We start from the raw sequence: 23,618 nt of genomic DNA, 5'->3' as shown, positions 1-23,618 counted from the left end.
TCAATGGATGTTTATTCCCAATTTGTGGCACGAAAACATATGTTTTATTTTGTACATACTTTGCTAGGTAAATGAACACGACGGGGGTCATATCGTAATGATTTCACTATCTTAAACATGTCAACAGTGATTTAAACATTTACCAAAACATATTGGTGATATCAATGGGGACTGTGGACTCTAAATACAAAGACTGATTTAATTTAAGACCATACCCCGTCCCCCAGATCTTAAGGGCCACTTCCCTGGAGGTTTTAGATGAATCCCTGCTCCAGTAAACCTGATTTAAATCAATAAATCACTATCAGTCTGTCATCAAGGTCTGCATATCTGTTAATGACACATTTATTAGACTCTGAACTGTTGGAGCAGGAAGCATTTAGGACATGGAGGATGCTAGCCTTCCAGGACCGGAAGTAGGGAATATTGTTCGAGGGCATTCAAGTCCAAAGTGGAGAGTCTCAAATGTTCTTTGGTGGTTCTAAATGCCTGGAACCCATGGACATGACAAAAAAATGAATGAATAACTAAATAATGGGTTTCCTCCTTCATTATTCTTTACAGAAGCTGTTTTTGGTATCTCCTCTACTTAGTTTTGCCAGCAACAGTTTGCTACATTCAGCTGAATCTAAACAGACAGTATTTCCCTTTATACATCACAATCAATCTGCCTGCTTCAATCCTCTGTCCTATCATCAATAAACACTAGTGACATAGTGTTATTGGAAGCCATGCATGTCAGTGTCATCACAGTGTGTCCACGAGTTTCACAGACGTGTTTTCCGGATCATGAGTTTTTCCAAACCTCCTTCTGACTTTATCTTCCCTGTCCTTCAGTTTCAGATTAATCTTAGTTTCAGCTGTCCAAAATCTGCTGTTCCGGAGCAGGTCTGGTTTTGTAAGAATGTCCTGTATCCTTTCTGATGCTTACAAATAAATCCTAATTGGATCCTAATTTACTTTATATACTGTATTGTTGTCTACATATTTTTATATTTGACAGCATTATTTAGCTTTAACACAGTATTTTGGGAGTGTGTGGTTTTTAAAGTGTAATTTGGATACAACTTTGTAAACACACTGATTGGGGTATCTGTAATATAAATTGGATATGCCTTTATTAGCAACTGTGCTGGATCATGCATTTTCATGGATTGTGGACTAAGATGACAATTCTGTCAGTAGTTAGTTGTCCAATGAAGGGTTCTGTAGTGCTCAGCCAATTCAGTGTGAACAGTCGGTATGGATGCCAGGTCCAAAGTGAAGCAATCTTTGGTCATCTTCTCTACATAGGTGACATCAAACTGTATGCCATTAACTATCGAGACATCATTTCACTGATCCAGTGATATACACAGCAAAAAAATATAAATACTGGTGAATTGATCAGTTTATTTCCAAAAAAGAGCAACTCCAAGTATACTTACCACGTCTACTTTATACCACAGTCATTAAATGAAGGCTGGAGAACGGCTGATCAAATGAACAACCTGATGGAGGAGAAACTGCTTTAAACTAAAAATAAATAACAAACCAACAAAACAAATCATTTTTTAGCTGTCCTAGTAACTGTCATCTACAGGCAGAATGCCTGCCGCCCACAGCCAGACACAGCACATCTCTGTACATAGATGCTACTGACATCACTTTCAAAGAATGAGACATGCTAAGCTTTTAGGGCAGCACTTTGTACTGTATCTCTCAGAGAATGCCAGAAAGCATTTTCCTCTGCTCTACTCTCTTTAATCAGAACACTGGTACATTTTTCTCCCTCTGAAGTAAAAAGCAATGACACTGCAATGCAGGCATGTGTATATGTGTTGCTGTGTGAGTGCTTGTGTGAGCAAGTGGTGTGTTTTAAGCCCTTTGCAGGCATATGATTTTTAACATTAATGACTTCATCAACCTGCTAAGGCAACAGTATTCAATCATTCACTCAGTCACTTTTCCGTAAATCTTCCTCCTACTTCGTCATGCACCAAATCGCTGTCCTCCTTACCACATGGTTTTCCATAAGGATCCATATCAAGCCTTCCCCTTACAGGCATGCTGCATTCCCTTAAACACAATGGCAGTGGATGGTGGACTGGGTGAAAATGCAGGCAGGGAGCAGAAGTTTCAGGTGCAGATGAAATATTTTGGAATAGTTTTCTCTCATTTATGTGGCTCAGAAACTAAGAAAAAAAAGTGATACCACAGCTAATCTCTTAGTTAAAGTAATGCAGGTGATAACTCTGAACATTATTGTTATTTATTTATCACTGCAAGCTGCTGAATTTCTCTAACAAGATTATCATGCATTAAACTTAAATTAACCGGCAGATTAGATTGCATCTAGTAGAAGAAAAAAGGCAAGTTAAGAAAGTTAAGAAAAAACACCAACGGGGTCATTGCCACCACATTAATGGAAAGCAGTGCATATCTGAAAGTGTCTTATATGAGGGAAGCAGTGCAGGAAAAAAACATTATATGTGCACATGTAGGCTTACACATTTACAGAGACGCAGTAATGAATTCCTGCTCAGAGATACACACTGCTAGGAATCAAAATTCTTCAAATATTTACTCAACCCGCTGAAATACAGGCGCATAGTAGGGTGCAGGCTGAGTAGATAAATCTATAAATCAGATCAGATGTTTTCTATCTGCCCATCTGTGTGTGGGTTAGTGTCTACCATTAACTAAGTACACATCTCTGCTCGTCCCAGACACAGATTAAAATGCTGAAACTGATCTGAGATCAGCCAGGGATCTAAACCTCTCCAAAAGGACTCTAAAGAATCACAAGAGAGCTTTTATTGAGCAATCTTTGTAAAGACTAGCTCGAGAAATATCCCCCTTTGAACTCACAAATAGGAAAACATACTGTGAATTCAAATTATAGGCATCCATTAGAGAAAGTTATTTAATGAAAGAATTAATTAAATTCCAAATTGAGTCAACTGAGTTGTTAAATGATTGACCTAGCTCAATCTATGGCTGGCCTGATGTCTTAAATATTGTCTGTGTGGCACTTTCAGAAGCTCTATGTTGAGCTCATTGTTAGTAAACTCACACAGCATATATTAATTAGTCATTTCACCTCTTTCTGCAAAGGTCAAGATTAACAAGAATGATTCCTGAGGAGCATCAACAGATTTTGGCAAGAAGGATGGTGACAGAAAAATTAATATTATCAATTTTAGTCCATGCAAATGTTATATTCTGAAACAACCTAAATGTTTCCCAGAATTAACTGGCTAACCAACCAAATTTGTGATGTTTCTTTGTTTTAACTGTCTTGTTTTCACAACAATGCAATCCAGCTGGGCACTGGATCTTTCTGGGGTGACAATTGCTCTTGACAGGAAAATCCTCTATTTTACACTTTCTTGATAGTATGCCAAATTATTGGAGATATATTTTACACATTTTGAAAATCCTGGAAGTTTCAAACAATCTAATTATCCTATGCTTTGTCAGATTTCAAGTTTGTCTCAGCAAACATATCTCATATTACTATTTTGCAGCCTGGTGCCTCACTACATCATGAACTGAGCAGATAGTTAACAACTGTTGATGATTTCCTGGGAACATTTACACATTTCCTTTATGTAGAAAAGACTATAGAATGTATGTGATGGAATGAATATATATATATATATATATATATATATATATATATATATATATATATATATACACACACACACATACACACATACATATATATACATGCGCACACACGCTTACTTTGAAAATAACTTTAAGAAAGACATGAGTCAGTGAGAGAAACAATGACTTCATATCAGCACAGTTAGACAAGGGACAAAAGAAAAAGCAAAGCAAGACAGCCACACAGAGAGAAAATGACAGAAGACAGCAGGTGAAAGAACAGTATAAAGAGGAAGCAGTGACTCTTGTCACTAATCCCAGCTAGGAGTTTAACAGCACCTTTGTAGCTCATGAATAACCCTTGTGTGCACTCAACACTCTTTTTCCTCTGTCATACACACACATAGCTATCTCTTCTATCAAACAAACAGCACACAAATGCTGTCATTCCCTTCAGGAGATACTGTACAGACACTGGCAAATACAGGCACACTCACTTGAAGTAACACTTTCCTTCGCATGACACATAAAACTCTGAAGGCCAAGTCGTGCTGTCTGCAGAGCAGACTAAACAGGCTGGACCTGAAAATTCATCTATTCTCATATTTGTTTGTTTGGGAGGTTTTCCATTGCAGGATTTGGCTATTCATTTAATTTTAATGTCAAAATAAATGCAATTTCAACTGGTGCGCCTGGAATCCCTCTCAATTATATTTCTATATGTCATGCTTCAGTTAACCTTAATGTTACAAGCCAAGAATGAGATTTTGCAACTTTTATACCTCTCCAGGCCCTCGATCACCTAGCAACAAATATAGTGCCTTTTCTTCTTCTCAAACTTTTGCCACTGCTGCATGTGTGTGTAGACTCTCCTATGCAGCTGGCACATATCTTTGTTTCTGCTGTTTGTGTTTTATCAGTAGCACCATGCAGCAGCACTCTTGAATGAGTTGTTTTCATTTGCTCTGTTATTTTGAGTTGTTGGTAACTGTGCACGGTGTGAAAGAAACATGAGAAAGGTTCTCTATTGCTTTTCGCTTCTCCCTGATGCTTCAGTTGATCTGTAAATATTGCACACTGTAGCCGAAATAACAGCACTGATGTTGCTTTCCACTCAAGCACATGGTAAATTTGTCAGGTGAGTAGGCCCATCCCTCATGTAATTGTATATGACACATGCAGTCATATTTGCTGCCTATCACAAGCAGATATTCATTATTCAAAATAAACGTACATAAAATAATTTATTTTTGCATTCTCCTCTGCATTTGAGCACACACACATGAGCCAAATTACACAAGCAAGCGTGCATCACACATTGTAGATGGACAGATTTGTCCATCTACACCACAGGCCAGTGGACACACAAATACACTGGTATGGTTTTACCTCAACTTCTGTTCTAGTCAAACAAGGCAGACAACTCCACTTTGGTTTTTCCCGTTGTATATGTTTTTTTTCTTCATCATTTTTTATATTGGCTTTTTTTTGCCAAATAAACATATACACACACCTCTGTAGAACACACAGAAAGCATATCATCCACACCTTTCAGACACGTAAAGATTTACTGGACTGTATAGCCACCATAACGAAATGAAGAGACGCTCAGACAGTTGCTTTCTCTCTCCCTCTCTCACACACACAGAGCCACAGGAGCACATATCTCTGTTTTCCAAGTGTCCAGCTGGCCATATTCCCGTTCTATGTCTAAGCTTTTCTTCTGAAAGAGAAAAGAAGGAGTGTTTCTTCAATTAATGCAGTAGTAGGAAGATTAATTCACTTAATCTTGGCCTGTAAATGGGGTATTCAAGCAGCTTAAAAAACAAATTGAATGCAAAGGCTGGGAGTAATAACATTTGTCTTAGCTGCAGCACAATGCCCTTTTCCACAGCACTCTTCCACATGAGCTGGTGGATATATATCCAACATACATCATGACTGAACTAGATACATGCATTCACGCCTTCATGGTCTGTCAAAAGCCCAAACTCACGCTCTCATGTTAATATCTATACAATTTAACTGTGATACTAACTGAACTTACTGTAAAGTACTGATGAAAAAGAAGAGTGGAAAACTAGACATCACAAATTAGAAACTGCCTCGTACTTGAGAGCAAGCATGAGAGCAAGTTACACAGCTGAACAGATGTTGTGCTCTGGATTTCAGTGCATAATCCCAGGATTCGTTACCCATCAGGCATGTGCAGATCAAAGAGTCAATGTTGCTGAATACAGGCTGAACTAAAAACAAGAAGCAACACTATAACTTTAAACCAACAAAACATTCAGTACCACCATTATTCAAAAACATTGGAGAACCACAGTCCCAACTGATGAACTCGTAATGTATGCTTAACATTTTCATTTTTTTTTTCATTTTCATATGAGCAATAACTAATTAGTCAATGTTATTAACTCACAGCCTCATTAAATCATTCTACCCTCGATGTAATATACCATTACTAAATAATGTGTGTAGGATTAATCATCAGTTTTCCATGCCATGTATCAGCAGCTCAGCACGGCTGTCACCAGAGTCCTGGGAGAGACATTACCCCTTCTGTCATGTTCGAAGTTGCAATAAATCAAAACTATGGTCTCTAACAAGTTGAATCTATGTTCCGACCGTCACTTATGGTGAAGAACTGTGGGTAGTGACTAATAAAAGTGGATGATATGAGATTACTCCACAGAGTGGCTGGACTCTCCCTTAGAGATACAGTAGGGGGAGAACTTCAGATACTCAAGAGGAACTTGGGGTCTCTGCACATCCCCACTGAGAGGAACACGTTGAGGGGGTTTGGCTAGTTGGTTAGGATGCCTCCCTGGGGAGGTGTTTGGGGATTTTCCAACTGACCCAGGACCTTCTGGCCTCTGAACACCCTGGTATTACATGCTGACCGATTAATTGATTGGCCAATCAATGTGTTGGCGGAAATAATGGTAAGCATTATCCAGAGTCTGAGGATTTGTCGGCAATTACCAAGCAGGCTCACTGCCTGTGTTTTGACACCCTTGGGTTGTACGAGGGGACCCCAGTAAATAAATAAGAACTTTAGAAAAATGTGATAATATTATTGACGAAGTGAAAAAGTCTTAAAGGGGACCTATTATGAAAAACACGTTTTTTCTTGTTTTAACATATATAAAGTGGTCTCCCCTCACCCTGCCAGCACAGGGGAGACAAAATACCATGAATTTCTGCAAGCTCTCTGACCCCCGCCGGACAGAGTCCCCCAGTGTCACGTGGTTTTTTTTGAGCCGATTAGAATCTGCTCCCGTCGTTACGTAACGACAGGAGCAGATTTCCATAGGTTCAGCCTCCGCTGCTGAAACCACGCCCACCACCAGCTCTCTCCGCTGCTGGAGCGGTCCTTCCTTCAGCCAGTCGGACGCGGCGCCGCGGCGGAGCGGATCCGGGTTAAATCATCCAGGTTCCCGGGTGGTTTGGGAGCTGGGTCCTCGGGGGTCTGTCCCAGGCTGGACCAGCTTCACCCTCCGAGATTTTCAGGCAAATCTGTCGGTTTGATCACCGGTAACGGGCGATGCGCCGCGGATGCGCTCCGGAGCCGATCTGTGCGCCTGCCGTGGAGTTGCGGCGCCCGTCGCGCAGCATCCGCCGGGCAGATCCGGCTGAAATTCCGCTGGTCGGTCCCCGGGAGTCCCTGCTACCAGTCCAGGCAGGTTCCTGCGGTCCCGGCCGGTCGGAACCGGTCAGATTTCCCGGTTAAAGCCGCAGTGATGCGCGATGCGCCCCGGAGCCATGCTGGGCGCCCGGCGTGGCTCCGGGGCCAGCTTTCAGCATCCGCCGGGTAGATCCGGCTTAAATTGTGCATAAATGTTATTTATATACAACTCATATTTTATTTTTTTAACAATAAAGTTTCCATTTGTGAAAATTCAGTGTTGTGATAATTTACAGGCTTGGGCTGCTCTGGCGGAGCAGGTTTATGCTCCTCCCCTGCTACACGTCATTCAGGGAGCCAATCAGCACAGAGCCTCATTATCATACCCCCCCCCTTCCCTAAAAATGAGGCGCAGAAAAAGGGGTTAGAAGCGGTAAAACTAGTGACAGGGCCCACAGGCTGGATTTATGATTTATGTAGAAAAAACAAGCTTTAGATTGTTTTTAAGACATTCAAGGCCTGTTTAAAATATACATTAAATGCCATAATAGGTCACCTTTAAATCTTCTTCATAAATCCAACAAGTTACACTTGTAACTTGTTGGATAAGAGATGTTATTTTTACAGATGAAATGCAAAAAATCATCCACTGCTTAATTTGTCTTGACAGCGAGCTTTAGACAAAGCTGTAGCTTGTGTGCAGTGGTGGCGGTGAAACCCTGTAACTGCAGTGGGGATAAATGAATGAATAGCACTGCTGGATGCTTCAGCGTTCTCAGTTGTGTTTTTGGAGGCAGAAAGTGTCTCTCATGCTGCGTGCAGACAGAAGGACTCTGACACAAATGCTGCAGGGTCGTGTCGTGACACACAGCTTCTGCTCTCAACATGATAAAACTTTTCACTTTGTCAGAAGTACAAGTCTATAGCGTGTGTGTGCCAAAATACTAGTAGAAGTTTTCCACTTGCTCAAATGCCTTTTCTTTTATTCTATTGTGAGTAAACAATGGCACAATTTTTGGGGGCTAAAACAAAGTGTTGTAGAGCGTTGGTTGTTTTAGTCGGGTTGCAACCTCTCCTGCCTGTCCAATGTAGCAACAATACTTTCTGAGGTAATAAAATGAAGTTTTAATTGCTTTGACAACAATTACACTTTTTAGTATACGTGAAATAAAGTCTTCAACAATTTCCCCATTCCTGTCAGATAGTAAACTTTTAACAGCATAATGGTATAGTAAACAGCTCTAATCATCTCATAATTTTGTTTTTAAAATATCTAGGCAGACATATTTGTTATGACTTTTAGACTTCACTCTTGCTGTTTAACTTAGATTAGCTCAAAAGGTCACAATAATCATTATGAAAATTGTTATTACTTTATTGCATGAGTTAATTAGCAGTATGAGCATGGCTGAAGAACAAAATCCAGTTGTATCTGAAGCAAATGGTCTTAATATGAACCCAATTGCTCACTAATTAGATCCTATGCTTTAAAATAACAGTTATAGGGTAATATGTTGCATGTACCTTAGCACTTACATCAAACATCCTGAAACTTTTCAAAAACAGTGTTACATTTTTCATTAATAAAATCAAAACAAAACAGAAATACACTGACAGCATCACTCAAGTTCAGAAACGTGTTGCTTCTGGTATAATTTCAATTATGAACTGGATTTTGCATGGCCAAATATTGGTATTTATTAGAGATTTTACAGACTGATGGTAATTTGACAAAAAGCAAAAAGAAATATTCAACAAAACAGCCATTTTTCAACCCATTTTTCTTTTCTTAGGGAAATGGGGGATTTGCCTCTACCAGCACACTGTCACTGAATATGGTCCTTAGCAGCAGATTGTCCACTTAAATCCAACATCCTGTTCTGGGTTACTACTCCTCATTCACCAGTAACCATTTCTTGGTTGGACACAAGGCAGTCGATTACTGTGATGATGTGCCGTGCATTAGGGACTGCTGTTACCACTATGTCTACACCTTTTCCTGCTGCTCAGAGTGGTGATAGCTCTGTCCTACTTTGAGGTGATTTTCACAGTGATTCAAGTGAGTTTCACTTACTGAGCAATACTTTTAACTTTCTACATCCTGGTACAGCTCAATTACTGCCATTTCCCCAAGATTAATTCAGGCAAACATTAAGTTTCAAATTAAATCTGTTAGGATCCGCGATGGGCCGGATCCACTAGCAGAGACAGAAAAGTTTTTAAAAAACAGGGCAGGGGAAGAAAACACATGAAAAAAGCAACAACAGAAAATCACTGCAAAGCAGGAGAGAGAAACGGGTTAACATTAAAAACTGCAGGCAACTCCGGGATAAAAACTATGGAGATCGGAAAAGTAATCAAAGTACAAACAAAATATTAACAAGATGGGTTATTCTAAAGAGACTTCAGAAAAAAGTGATGGGCACTGGCTCAGACCGAACATGCAGAGTTATCTGACAAAGAACAGATGCCTAGGTAGTCTTTTAACATTCCCTGAAGACAAGCTGCAGGTGTGGGAATCAAGCCACACCTACCAGCTGCCTTCAGGGAACACAACAAAGAAAGGAAAAAGGAAGGACTTCCAACCCAAAAGGAGAACCAACAAAATCTAACCTAAAAAGCAGATACAGTTGAGTCTTACTCTACTCATCTCAAGCCTAATTTCGTTCATGATCTGTGTGCTGTTTCGGTCTTGTAATAATGGGAATCAATCAGAAAACCCCAGTTGACATACAGATAATACACCACATAAAACTAAATAATTTTCTGATCAAGATGTCTCTACAAGCACATGTGTGTATTATTGACCTCACAGATTTAATGCTTTTTTTAAAAGGGACTGTCCTAAACTTATGTTTGCAAACAATTTAACAAGGATCTCTTTCTGTATAGCTTCTTTTCAGCAATAGAGAGCTAAGTACGGTAGTTTATGTGTCTTTCTTAAAGAAGCTGGAAAATAGATATAGATCTTTAACTTTCTATAAAAGAACAAGACTACAAGGATAAATGATGTTTGTACAGTGCTGTATTTGTTTGCATTTGTTTAGGACTTTGTAATTCTTCATGCCGCAGCTGACCCCTGTATTCTGCATTCTGTTCTACATCCAGCTTCAAACAAGGTAAATTCTCCTCACCTCAAATTAAAACCTGTTAAATATGAAAGTCAAATTAAATCTCAGTGCAGTAAATTTGATGTACAGATTCATTAAAGCGGAAGCAGGTAACGCGATTGAGCAAATTCATTTTCGTTCATCAGGATAAAGTCTTAATGAGATTCCAAAATTTTAAAAGCTTGAAAAGTTTTTTTTTTTTTGTGAACTTCTGCAGATGTGTCCTTGCTCCTATCAAACATCTGAGAGGAATCATCTAGCAACAAAAATCAAGGTCCTCAGACTTCAGCTGGCTTTGCAAAACGAGTGTTTTACAGTCGAGAAAAGATTCTCGTCCCAAATCGCAGTTCTTTAATGAGGCTATATTTGCTTTGTCAGATGGCTTTAGCTGCTGTTTTTTCCCCTTTCATTTATTCTAATTTTGTTATTACCTTCTGTGTACCCTTAACAATGTGAAGCATCATTTTGACTCTATGTAGGAAACAAAGGTGTACAATAACAGAAGTCGAAGGGAGATGCTTGCATCAATAAAGAGAGTTTATCAATTCTGTTTGATCAGTCGAGTTCTTAAATGAAGATATCTCCAAAGGGAAGTTCAGATTAAGGCAATGGCTGTACTTTGATGCAGTTATAGATTATTATAACAATGATAATGTTGAACGACAAGGTTGTCAGAAAAAATCTTCACTCTCTGACCATCTTCACTTGAGATGCCTCTGCTCATCATTTGTGATGAATATTGCCTCCTCACTTGTCCTCCTCTTCACTTCCCTCCATCTCACCAGTCCGTTCACAGACTCAGACCGTTCTCCAGTGAGGTCGACAGATTCTGACAGGTTCTAACAAGAACACATTCCAGTAAACTAACTCACTGATCATTTGCCATTAATACAGGCACACGCACGTGCACTTACACTGTCACAAGCAGTTAAACATGAATGTTGCTATTGTACCCTCAGATGAATAATTATACAATAAGTGTACAACACTTACTAATGCTGGTTTTGTCTGGAATTAATACATCTGTAGTCAATAAAATTCAATGATTCTGACATGTTTGCGTGTACATGAGCCTGTGGAGGACGCAGCAAAACAGTGAAACAGGAGACTGTGTGCATGAGAGCTCCATGATGTACTGTATGCCTCTGTGAATGTGGGAGTCCACAAGCCACGTTACTGACATTGTTAAAGGAATTATGCTGTATGGCTTGTCAGTGTACATTTACATCACTGAAGCTTTGCTCCCATGGTGAAAAACTGATAGCCTCCCAGTTCTATTCAATATCTAAAAAGAAACGTCAATTCTTCAACAAAAATGACCAACAAGTTTGACTCTAAAGTGAACAGTCACTGTGCTTTTTACTGTTACCTGTGTTTTTAACACAAGTTTGACCAAAAAAAGAAAATCATATTTCAACAGGAGCCATCATAGCTTCAGGATGTAGACATGGATTCATGTATTTAGAAAAAAAAAGAAAATTAATAACATTTTTGGATTTTGCAACATCTGTATGTAAATGAAATTAAAATTTGTGACTTGGTGTACGTGGACAAATTTTGTCCGTGTACAACAACTTGCAGACATTCAGTGAAATAAAAAAATAAACAGGATTCAACTCAGGCCACGTTTACACGTAGCCGGGTATTTACAAAAACGGATATTTTCCCCTTTACGTTTTCAAAAAAATCCTCGTTTACACGGACCCGCATGAAAACGCTCTTAACGTCATGCAAGCCAATCAGAATCCTGGAAAAACATCAACAAATGACACGTGTGTAACTTCCAGTTAAGGGCTGATTTATGGTTCCGCGTTACATTGACGCAGAGCCTACGGCGTAGGGTACGCGGCGACGCGCACGTACCTTGCGCGTCGCCGCGTATCTACGCCGTCGATTTAACGCGGAACCATAATTCAGGCTTCATGCTGCTGGCTGACGCGCTCACAGGCTTGAATGAGCAGGAGGCTGGACGGGGGGGGGAGAGTTACTTTTAAGTGTGACTTTAGAATATTAAACAGGTAAAATACAAGAAAATATTGACGGTGGCCAAACTAATTGTAAACACAGGTCGCACACATGACGCTGGTGAGTTTCTGGTGCATAATGTGACGTTCTGAAGCTTAAATCTCCGTTTTCCTCCGTTTAGACGCAAACGGGAAAACGGAGTTTTTGAAAATCTCCACTTTGGCCGGAGTTTTCAGAAATGATCGTTTTTGGCGACTTTGACCTCCGTTTCCGTGTAAACGGACGGCCAAAACGCATGAAAACGCCTCCGTTTTTGTAAATACCCGGCTACGTGTAAACGGGGCCTCAGAGCCAGGCCTCTTGTGAAATAGAATCAAATGATGAAAATAATTCTGTTGTTTAAAAGGATTTTTGTGTACTGTACTGGATTAAGATTTTTGTAAAAATGATGTATTGTCTTACAGCAGTTATTTCGATTCATTCATTCTGAAACACACAAATAAGTCTGTTCTGCTGCAGAATATGGCGTTATCGAATGAATGCACGTCTAAATAAATAATTTTCAGAAGTGACATTAATTTAACATGGTGGCAGAAGAAAATATAAAATTGTAGAAAAAATACATTATGAAAATGTCTACACTAATAACTAGTATTTGCCTACTTTCTTAATCCAACTTCCTCGCACACAGCACTGTCTCTTCCTGAAACCCACCATAAGGAAGGACTTTTATCAATGCAATCAGAGCAAATTCCAAAGGAGAAAACAAGAAAGAATGTTTTGTACATCTGTGAGAGGTTACAGTATTCCCACAGGAAAGAATGGATCCCATGTGAATGCATTACACATGAACACATGTTGAAACAAGGTGCAAGTGTGCGCACTGCTCCAAAATTGGTTTCCAGGTGTCAAAGTAATGCATTGCGGGACAATAAGATGAATCCAACTAGTAAGGTTGAGAAATAATGTCCCAAATAAATTCTTGGTACACTATGTAGCTGTAGTAAATAAAAGTGTTGGCCTTTCTTTGAGGAAATATTGTATAAAGCTTCTTATGGGCCATTTGCTTACCAAATAAAACAGTTAAGGTATGAAGAAAGGCTTTAAAACAGATATCAGCAGAATCAGATTGTTTCCTGAAGCAAAGATGTTCTAACTCATTTACAAGTCTCATACATAGTCTCATGTTTAGACGTAATTTGAGACATTGAGAAATTTGTAGAATAATAAAAAAAAAAATGCTTAAAAGTAGTCTACTATCAAAAGATGGCTGACTCGTACTGGTCTGAGAGAGTTAGTAGCATCTCTAGACCCTTTTTCAGCAAGGGAAACAATGCCAGGTGCTTGAGGTCCCCTAATATCCTACTGACATTTCACAGTGAATGATGAAAGAAAAAATAAAATCCAATTTACCGAATAATCTGAGTCTGAGATTTATAACAGAACAGGAGGAAGTACAATAAGTAAGGTGACAGTTGAGAGACAGAATGGTACTGCAGTTCATCACATCCATGATGAAGCACGGTGGCGAGAATATTCCAGTCTGGGGATGTGTTGTCGCTGAGGAGTTGAACACCTGCACGGAATCGATTCCACAGGGATCAAAGAGAAATAGCACTCTGTTCTCTGAAATGCAACTTTGTGGAAAAGGATTGATACTGCAGCGATGACTGTTATGGAGTCTTGTCTACAGTCATCTGACCGCAATCCTGCTGAACGTAGAAGAGACCTTGATGGAAAGCCAATCACACCAGGATCATGTCAGGCTGGGAACATTTTAGGATCATACTGTTCTTGTTCAGTAAAAACCAGGCATACAACACACTGACCAATTTGTGCAATTTTAAATATTTGTCAGAATTTTTCTTTTTTATCATTTGGTATAAAAAAAAGCAATTTCACTACAGTGCATTTTTGTTTACTATAGTATTCATATTGCACAGAATGCAAATTATTCAAATATTATTAAATATTAAACTCATATCCATTTTCGCCAGACAGTTCTGTCACTCTAGGACTGAGGTTTTTGAGGGATAAAATATTTATAAGTAGAAAATTTAAGAGCTCAGGAAGTCTGAAGGAGGACACTGTTGGGTGACTGTGCCTGTTGAACTAAACCCATGTGGATGGACACAAACACACATAGCAGAGTTTCAGCTTTGAAAGTTTGCATGAGCACAGGCAGAAGCATCACATTACTCCTTTGAAGAAAACCAAGCAGGGACTTTTTTTCATTTTAAATCATGCATATTTGTAATCAGGAGTGGAGACCAAGAGGCAGGCTGTGAGAACAGAAACTCAGTGGATAGAAAACTGGAAATGCAGAACACAAGTAAGAAGAAAAATAATTAGGGTCAGATGAGGAGAACCAGACCGACAGAATTAGAAATACACAGCGACAAAGAAAAGGCAAGAGGGGTAAGATGTGGCAAAAATGAGAATGATGAGAGAAACTCAGAGGACTGAATGAACTGAGAGTGGAAAGAGATGGAGGGAAAGATGAATCATTGAAAAAGAGAAGTGCATGAGTTAATTTTTTTAAAGGAGGTGGAAAGACATGCAAAAAGAACAAGGAAAAGTTGGAGACTGAGGCAATGACTTTGCACCGTCTCTTGAAAATAGAGGAAGCCCAAAGGAGGGTTAGATTTTAAAGGAGAAGGCAAGTCACTTAGATAGAGGAGGACAGACAGGAAGAGAAGCTTGGCAGACCAATTAAAAACTGGACTGCTTTGATTCACTAGTCTCAACACACACACACACACACACACACACACACACACACACACACACACACACACACACACACACACACACACACACACATCCCTAAAACACAGGCAGGTGCACATGCAAACAGCCAAACATAGCAACAAACCAAGCACAGAGTTACTCTAATCTGAGCCAAACCAGTCTGCTTCCTCCTGTCTTAATCCTATCATTATCACCCCCTAATGGGAGGCAACTGTGAAACACATGCACTCAACTAGAGACAAGACACAAGATTGATAGGTTTACCTGCACATTGGTTAATGTGTTGGCTTTTGCAAAATTACTAATCCAATTTTCGTCCCTCCATCATGGGCTGATGATATTATAATGACAGTGATTTATTGGTCGACAGTGAAAACACTCAGCAGTATGGCTTGACAGTGTCAAGAAAAAGGGGGGAAAAAAGCACTATGTGGATCTTTCCTTTTGATCATTCACAACTTACAAAATCCTCAAAAATCAGACCTCCTGCCCCACTCACCAACACTGTAGGGGCTTTTTAGTAACACTTCTGTGTGACTAAGTACAACAAGAAAAAAAATGAAACATTCAGAATCAGAGATCATTTGTGTTGGACACAGGATTTGACTATTGTAATTTGGTTCCACGTGGTATAAAGGATAAATCCCACTGAGGTACAGAAAACCCTTGTGGCCGTGGAGGTGAAATCAGATTGATGTTTATGTCAAACGGCGTGGTAAGCTTAAATAGAGCAGGCTAATCTCATTCTATATCAGACACACTCTGAGGGCATCCCAATTAGTCTCCGTCACTACCATGCCGATTTAAAGGTCCATCCTTTACTTTTCACGTGCCATTACAAGGACCGTTAAAAATGGAAACCCTGTATTTTAACCAGCCAGTCAGAAATATCTGTGAAGCTGAGCTACAGAGTTAAAGGCTAAACAATAAATAAAATTGCTTTTCGGGCAGTTATCTTAATCTCAATTCTTCTCATTAAGGAATTCTGTAAAACCATAGCAGATAACTGTGCGTGCAAAATATATTTCAATTACAGTATGTGACAAACTTTAAGCATTGAGTAAAAATCCTGCCTTAATCTTAAAAATGTCTTTATTTGAATTGCAAATGGCAAAGATGAAGTCACACTGATTATGAAACATCATAGTAGGTGGTGGGGGCCCTGCCTTGATTCACAACAACAACAAATGTACATAAAAAACCGAGACAACTGCTGAAGGAGGAGGACAGTCCTGCCCCGTCTTTTACAGCTGTGTGCAATGTGCACCCTGTTTGAATTAATATGTCTTGTGTTCTTAACATTTCAGAAAACACTTTTCATTGTTCTTGTAACTCATAGAAGATGTACTATCTCTCTTTTTTTGCACATAATAAAGGATGTGAAGGCTATCGTAGTTCGTATAAACCACTTCTTGGGATGCTTTCCACACATCAAAGTTCCTGTCTACACTGAGAAAACTGCATATTTTCAAACAGTGCTAATGGGATGAAATGGTAGACTCGCCACCTCCCAAGTGGGCAGGGTTGAAGGTTTGAGAATGTTGTTTGTCAAGCCTTCTTTTATGTTTTCATCAGTATATAATTGGTTTGTAAACATTGAGAACCATGCAAAGTTACATTTGGGGCATATATCCAGCTTTTATTGTGTAAAAGTATTACTGTTGCCAAATATCTCACGTATGGGTCACTAACACAGACATGTCTCAACCAATTAACTTTCTTTTAAGCGGTTTGTCTAAAAAGTGGGAACTTTTTAGACAAAAGTGGGAACTTTTTAGACACCAAGAGTTATGGCTTAATATCTGTGCTCATACAATGTGATCATACACTTCTCACATTTAAATGAAAAGACTCAGAACTGGTATACATAAGGACGGCATCAATCAGGGAAAATTATTAAAAAGACACAATAATTGATTCCTATGGAACGTGTTTGGTGATTGGCTTTACACATTACTGCAACTGTAACATCCAATGATTACAGAAACAGAAACATGTGTATGCATCTGCAAAATGTGGCTCGTAAAGAAAAGGGTTTTTGAATTATCCTGGTAAAAAATAAAATAAAATAAAGAAAAACAGAGAGAGAGAGAGAGAGAGATTCCTGAATTCACCAAACCGATACGGAGCAGAGGAATTTCACACTTTTCAAAGCCACCGGGTTGTTATATGACTTCATTCCTTTTAGCTGTCCAAATGTAAACATGTTTGGGTAGCTTTTTGTTTCCTCAGCAAGTTGATGGAACATTTTGGTCCAGAATAGCCTCTTGCTTCATTGAGCCATACAATAGAACATTGTTCCTCAACAGGAATTCTGTTTTCGTACCATTCAGTTCTCTTCAGAACATATTTCATCCCTTACTGAAAATTCTTCCAACAATTAGGATGCAACATAGAGAACTGGGATGATCCCAGAATGAAAAAGAACAAGAAACGAGCTCTTGTGTACCCCTGTTAACATCCCTATCTGACTCAGTCAGTCTGTAAATCCAACTGAGTTTGAAATTCATCTTTAATTTTATCATTGAAATTCATCTTTTGAGTGTGACCTTCAGCTGCTTTCTTGATGATCTTAGACATTATACCAGTAATAGTAATTTATTGTCCGATTTAAATACTGTAATATTTGTGTAGTGCAGTCAATTAAAAGTACTCTCTGTTTTCTGAATACGCTTATATGTTAATAAAGTGGTTACTGACACTTTTCTTCCTATTGGTCCATCATTTGGCCACAACTCTCTCTCCCCAGGCTGCCTGTTTCACATCCCAGATAACTTGCATTTGAATTTATGTCCTCAGGGGGACACAGCTCCCCCTATACCAAAAGCACAAATCCATGTCTCTCTCCCACGCGTGTGATTTAAGTGGTTGCATACCTAAAACTGACTTAACCTGACTGGACTTATAAAGCTGAAAGATGCTCAAGGTCCAGCTTTTATCAGAAAAATCTCTGTATTAGAAAATAGAGAAATAAAAAAGAAACATTTTGATTCACATAAATCAATGAACCAAAGAATAATTTAATAAAAGAAAGATTTCTCTTATCCATTGTTTTTCTTTCTTACATGGTCTAGACTAGAGTAAGGAGACTCCCCACAGTCATTGGTTCAACCAGCCAATTGACCTTCCCTGTGTGAATGTGTTCACCACATTGAGAGGGAAATGCTATTATAATAGTCCGTGCCTTAGAGCACTGGGCAGGATGCATCAGAGGTTAACGGCACACACAATATAGCGCCTTTAAATGATCACTTGTGATGACAGTCATACAGAAGAATTAAACATTAAGAACTGATCATCTGATCAATAAGATTGAGATTAAAACACCAATCAGAAGAGAAAAAGGACATGCGATTAACTTAGAAGATCCATGTGAGAGAAATCCATGAGCTGAATTTATCTTGTCAATAATAACTGAGATGACTCTACACCATTGAGTGCTGGTATTTTATGTGTTTCATTAGCAATATGCAGCAGTCTGGTCCCAGGTGTGGTTCACTTTTCCTTACTGAAGAGGGACTGATGTTCCAATTCAGTGTAACTTTAGGTGACTCTCCCTCTTGCTTTCGCTCTCAATCTGCCGCACGCGCGCACGCACGCACGCGCGTACGCACACACACACACACACACACACACACACACACACACACACACACACACACACACATACACACACACACACACACAGATAATCACTTGCCAACTTTGAAATCACTGATTTGATAAATTGCTGTCTTTTTTTAATAGAACATCTAATCAAAAGCCTTCTGATAAATATGAGGTTATTAAACTGCATGAAGTAAACTCTGCTCTACCGCGTATAGCGCTCTCTCTCTCTATCTCATTTCTGCACGTTAAGCTCATTTTGAAATTCCTATGGGGATTATAACATTACAAAGCAAGCTAAAATGTAACCAGAAGCTGAATGTCCTGCTCTGGAAGTATGCTCCCTCAGTCAGACCCGCCTAATAAGTGGAAAGAAAAAGAAGCTCCACAAAGTAATCAGCTGGGTTTGATAGTCTGGTGCCATTTTTCTGTGAGGTCGATGATAAAAATCCCTGTGCGAGAAAATTAATAGTCCCCCCCCACACACACACACACTGGCTATCTCTCTCTCGCACACACACACACACACACAAACAGGATCCACTTCAACTTTTCCTGTCTTTTGTTACACTTACGGACGCACGCACACGTTTGCTGCTGCGCGTAAACGCGGTCCAGTCCCTGTCCGCCTGTCAGGTGTCATGATGGATGTCCGAGCATCCACATCCAGAAGGACCACAGACCTGCGCACCGCTCCGAGTGTAGGCATCCACTAAAGCCTGAATTATGGTTCTGCGTTAAATAGACGCCGTAGGCTCTGCGTTGGTGTAACGCGGGACCATAAATCAGCCTTAAGCCGCCGTCAGCAGCACATAACACCACGGAACGAAGCACGATGGATGCGAGTGGAAATCAACCACACATAATGGAAACTATTAACAGTAATTGTACAGTCTGTCTCGAGGTAATCAGGCAGCCACTCACTTGGGGGAATCACTGGTAGAAAAATCCCGAACGGAATTATTTAGCTTGGTCTAGACTCTAGGAGATACAGGGGCACACTGATTTATTTTGAGTAACAACAGTCATCCCCAAATAATATTCCAATAATAATATTTTAAAAACGTAAAAGGTGGTACAAATCATAGCCAATTTAATCAGTAGGCTAGTAACGAAATATAAAATGCAATCAGCCTAATGTGAACCCTACTGAAATCCTTAAATGTTCACATGCCTCTTACTGGCATTGAAAACTTGGCTTGAATGAAGTCCTTCAGACCAAAACTCCCTTCTAGAGAAATTTAGATCCACCAAAATGTCCGTGCTGGATTTCCTTGGACAGGTGCAATGTAGTCTGACAAAAAATCTAATTTTATATACCATGAATACCCAAATACAGGCTTTTTTTCATTAATTTGTCAAATAACGTTAGTCTCTCCATTGCACTTTTACGCGAGCACTTAAGTTGCGTACAAAAAAAAAAACACACTCACTTGTGACATGTCAACAAGTAATCCAGTCCATTCTGGAAACCCCTGTACAAAATACCTAACCATCAAAGAATATGTGCGCTAAAACCCCTGAGCAGAGATGCCGGACAGCCGTCAGGTGCAGGACTAAAGGCTGATTTATGGTTCCGCGTTACACCAACGCAGAGCCCACGGCGTAGGGTACGCGTAACCATAATTCAGGCTGAAAGGCTTCCCCGGCTGCAGCCATGGCACCATCACCAGCGCGCAGACGCTGCCAGAGCCAGACTGTCTGCTTCCGAGCCCCAAATCAAGTCAGCCAGCGCAGGAAGACAAGTCCAAACATGAACAACTTACGGGTTGTTGGCAGAGCTCCGTGCACACCGTTGACTTGGCAGAAAATCCACAAAAAGACGGAGGACAGGAGGAGTGTGAGCGTCTGGGCAGAGCGGAGTCGGCGCATCTTCGGGGCTGGTGCGGGACCTCGGTGGAGGAGACGCGGAGCGGAGAGACGCATCTGTGAGGACCGGCAGCCTCGCTTCTCAGTGGAGGACTGACTGAGAGGAGTCTGCTGTAAGTGATCTCACTCTCCCGCTCTCTCCCTCTCTCCCTCTATCTTTCTCTCTCTTTCTGCCTCTCGATGATGTAAGGACCGCGCCGTCAAACCGGCTCACATGTGCTTGAAAACGGAAAGCAATTATCCCTGCTGCTATCTTGCCTTATTATTCAGCGGCTCAGTTATTCAGCGACTGATTTAAGAAAAAAAAAAAAAAATACGGCCAAGTTCCTACTAGAAAACGCGAGAATGACTGTGTGCCATAAACAGTTGAGGTCCGATGGTTCAGGGTTCATGGCAGTGCTGTTCTCTGCTGAACTGCTCTCTGCTGTCCAGCACTACAGTGCACTGACCGTGGTGCTGAACTTATCCCACTCTTTCAATACTCCTCCCTCCCTCCCTCCCTCTCTCTCTCTCATCCCTCTCCTCCCTCTCTCTCTCTAAACGTCTTTCCATTTCTCATAGCCAGACAGTGCCCCCCTCCTTCTTTATGTGGAGGTGGCATTGTACTTTGCACTTGTCTACAAACATTGCTGGATGCATGTAGGTACTTGTTTTATCTACTCACACCAAAACGCCTGGCAGAATTACCACACAGCCTTCTGACACTTAGTCCATGGGCCAGAGCCCAAAATTTCACTTGTCAGTACCACTCAAGATGAGAAAACTTAATTAGGATTTTTGAAAAGATCCATGTCTATAGATGATATTTTGGTATGATAACCCTTCCTGAGTGGCAGCTGTATCATAGTTATCAGCTCATGAAGTTACCCACCCCCTTCAGAAAATTACATTTTAGATGCTGGTGAATATCCTGGTTTAGACTCAGGTACATGATATCTGTCAATGTTTCACAATATTGTCTTTGGTATCATTTTAAAGGGGACCTTTTAAGTAAGATGTGAATCTTTCTGACCAACATAGAGGTCAGTGCAGCTCTTTAAACTAGAAACAGCAAACATTTTTACACAATTTTCACCTAAATGATATACTATCTTTTAGCCCTGACACAAAATACAAAAACTGGAATGCTCACAGGACCCCTTTAAAATGATACCAAAGACAATATTGTGAAACATTGACAGATATCCTGTCGTGAGTCTAAACCAGGATATGCACCAGCATCTAAAATGTAATTTTCTGAAGGGCTAGGTAACTTCATGAGCTGATAACTATGATACAGCTGGCACTCAGGAAGGGTTATCATACCAAAATATCATCTACAGACATGGATCTTTTCAAAAATTATAAGCTAGTTTGTTACCTTGAATGGTATCTGGTCTGGCCCATGGACTAACTGTGCTCTTCTACAATTTTACCACAAAACACGCACTAACAAGCCCTAAAGATTTCTGCTTGGCACCTAAAATCCCCAACTTCCTGACAACTGATAAAATGTATGAAAGTTGGCTGAATGTAGTGAGTGATATGCTATATTAAAACATTTTTGTTGTTGTTCGTAATAAATTTCAGACACAAGTGAAATCATTTTAAATAAATAAATGACAAATTACAATCTGCGTCTGGTCATCAACATTTCATAGTACGTCTCAGTCACAACTTTACAGACCATAATGTGGTGATTTTTACTGCAAGGAGACTTTAAATTGAAGGAAATGATTAACAAAAGATAAATGATTGTTTTTGTTGTTGGTTGTTGTTGTAAAGACAGCACAAAAAGTAGGAATGTCTAATTTAATCCACAAAAATGAAGGACATGTGATAACAGATGGCATGCTTATCATGCCTGTTGATCCATGGATCAAAACTATGTGATTTATGTTAGCATAACACCAACAGAAGGAGTTACATCTTTTTTCAGGGGTATGGATCGTACAATGCTTATTAGTATGGAATTTTCCTCTTAAGTATAAATGAGTTTTAAATAGAAAAGATGCAGAATGATCATATTACATATTGTGTGACTATTAAATCTAAAGAACAGCAATGGCTAAACATTTACTGTTAAAAACAGCATAGCTAATCCTGGGTTTATAAAGTGTATCCGAATTAGAAGGTTGGTAACTACGCCAGTCAGCCATAACATTAAAATCATTTAAAACTAAAGTGAGTAAAACTGCTCGTCCTGTTGTAAATGCTGTGTTCTGCTTCAATTTACACTGAATAGTCAAGTCAAGTCAAATTTATTTATAAAGCACATTTCACATTGAGCATGGAGTATATGTGCATATAATAATGTTTAAAACAGTCTTTCTCTCTCTCTCTCCACTGTGAAAAAAGTCTTGCAACAGGTTTAGAAAACAGCAAGGAGACTTCTGACAAATGCTTTTGATTGTGTATTTTTTTCCCCCTATATTTGACAAGATATCTACTTCACACCCAGCTACATTAAACAGAACATATACCAACTGTAAAGACAAAACTATACAAGAGACAAGTGAAAGCATGGATTACGTAATTAAGTTAAAGTGTGTTAATTATGTTGATAAATCCATTATAAAAAGGATGACAAACTACCAGATACTAAAACTATTTGTTATAATGAATAGAAAGACATTTCCAAGTGAGTAATGCATGGCCTAATGTCCATGTAACTGTAAAGCTCAGTGTTGACTCAAAGGAAGATCTGAATTCACAGAAGCATAAACAGAGCATATAATTACATTATCTGTATAGCTACAAGAAACATGAAGGGGATGTGGATTCCTTTAGTGCTTTTTAGACTTGTCGGACCCCAGTTAACCTTCCTCCTGGCCTAGATTCACATTTTCATCTGGATTTGGCAAAGGATTGTGATCACCTTGAAATAATACAAATTTCCATCAATCTTTTTTGGAGCTTTGTGCCGCTTTCTGTCCCCTAGTTTTGCCTCTTTGATGACGCTAACACAAACCTGTCCATCACTATAGCACAAAACATAGTTGGTATTTGAGAAAATGGAAACCAAATTTATTACAATTAACTGTGTCAGGACAAAAATACATCTTGTAAAAGACAAACATAAGCTATATGATTGTATATTAGGAGGTCAAGAG

At 39.5% G+C, this 23,618-nt stretch overlaps 2 protein-coding genes across 3 annotated transcripts in view; one reads left to right on the top strand and one right to left on the bottom strand.

Annotated features, from left to right (window-relative positions):
* The window catches only part of cntnap2a (contactin associated protein 2a), a 412,736-nt gene extending 391,829 nt beyond the window's left edge, over window positions 1-20,907 (bottom strand). For both annotated transcript variants that reach the window (XM_061713895.1, XM_061713896.1), the window contains exon 1: window positions 20,424-20,907. In XM_061713895.1, the coding sequence (XP_061569879.1) occupies window positions 20,424-20,583 (160 nt within the window). In that variant the 5' untranslated portion in view covers window positions 20,584-20,907. The remainder of the gene's footprint in view (window positions 1-20,423) is intronic.
* The window catches only part of tpk1 (thiamin pyrophosphokinase 1), a 363,180-nt gene that overhangs the window by 140,463 nt on the left and 199,099 nt on the right, over window positions 1-23,618 (top strand). The window lies entirely within an intron of this gene.

This window comes from Cololabis saira, chromosome 22, assembly GCF_033807715.1.
Source record: "Cololabis saira isolate AMF1-May2022 chromosome 22, fColSai1.1, whole genome shotgun sequence".
Lineage (NCBI taxonomy): Eukaryota > Metazoa > Chordata > Actinopteri > Beloniformes > Belonidae > Cololabis > Cololabis saira.
Note: the sequence above shows the minus strand (reverse complement) of the source record. Positions and strands in the feature narration are given on the sequence as shown.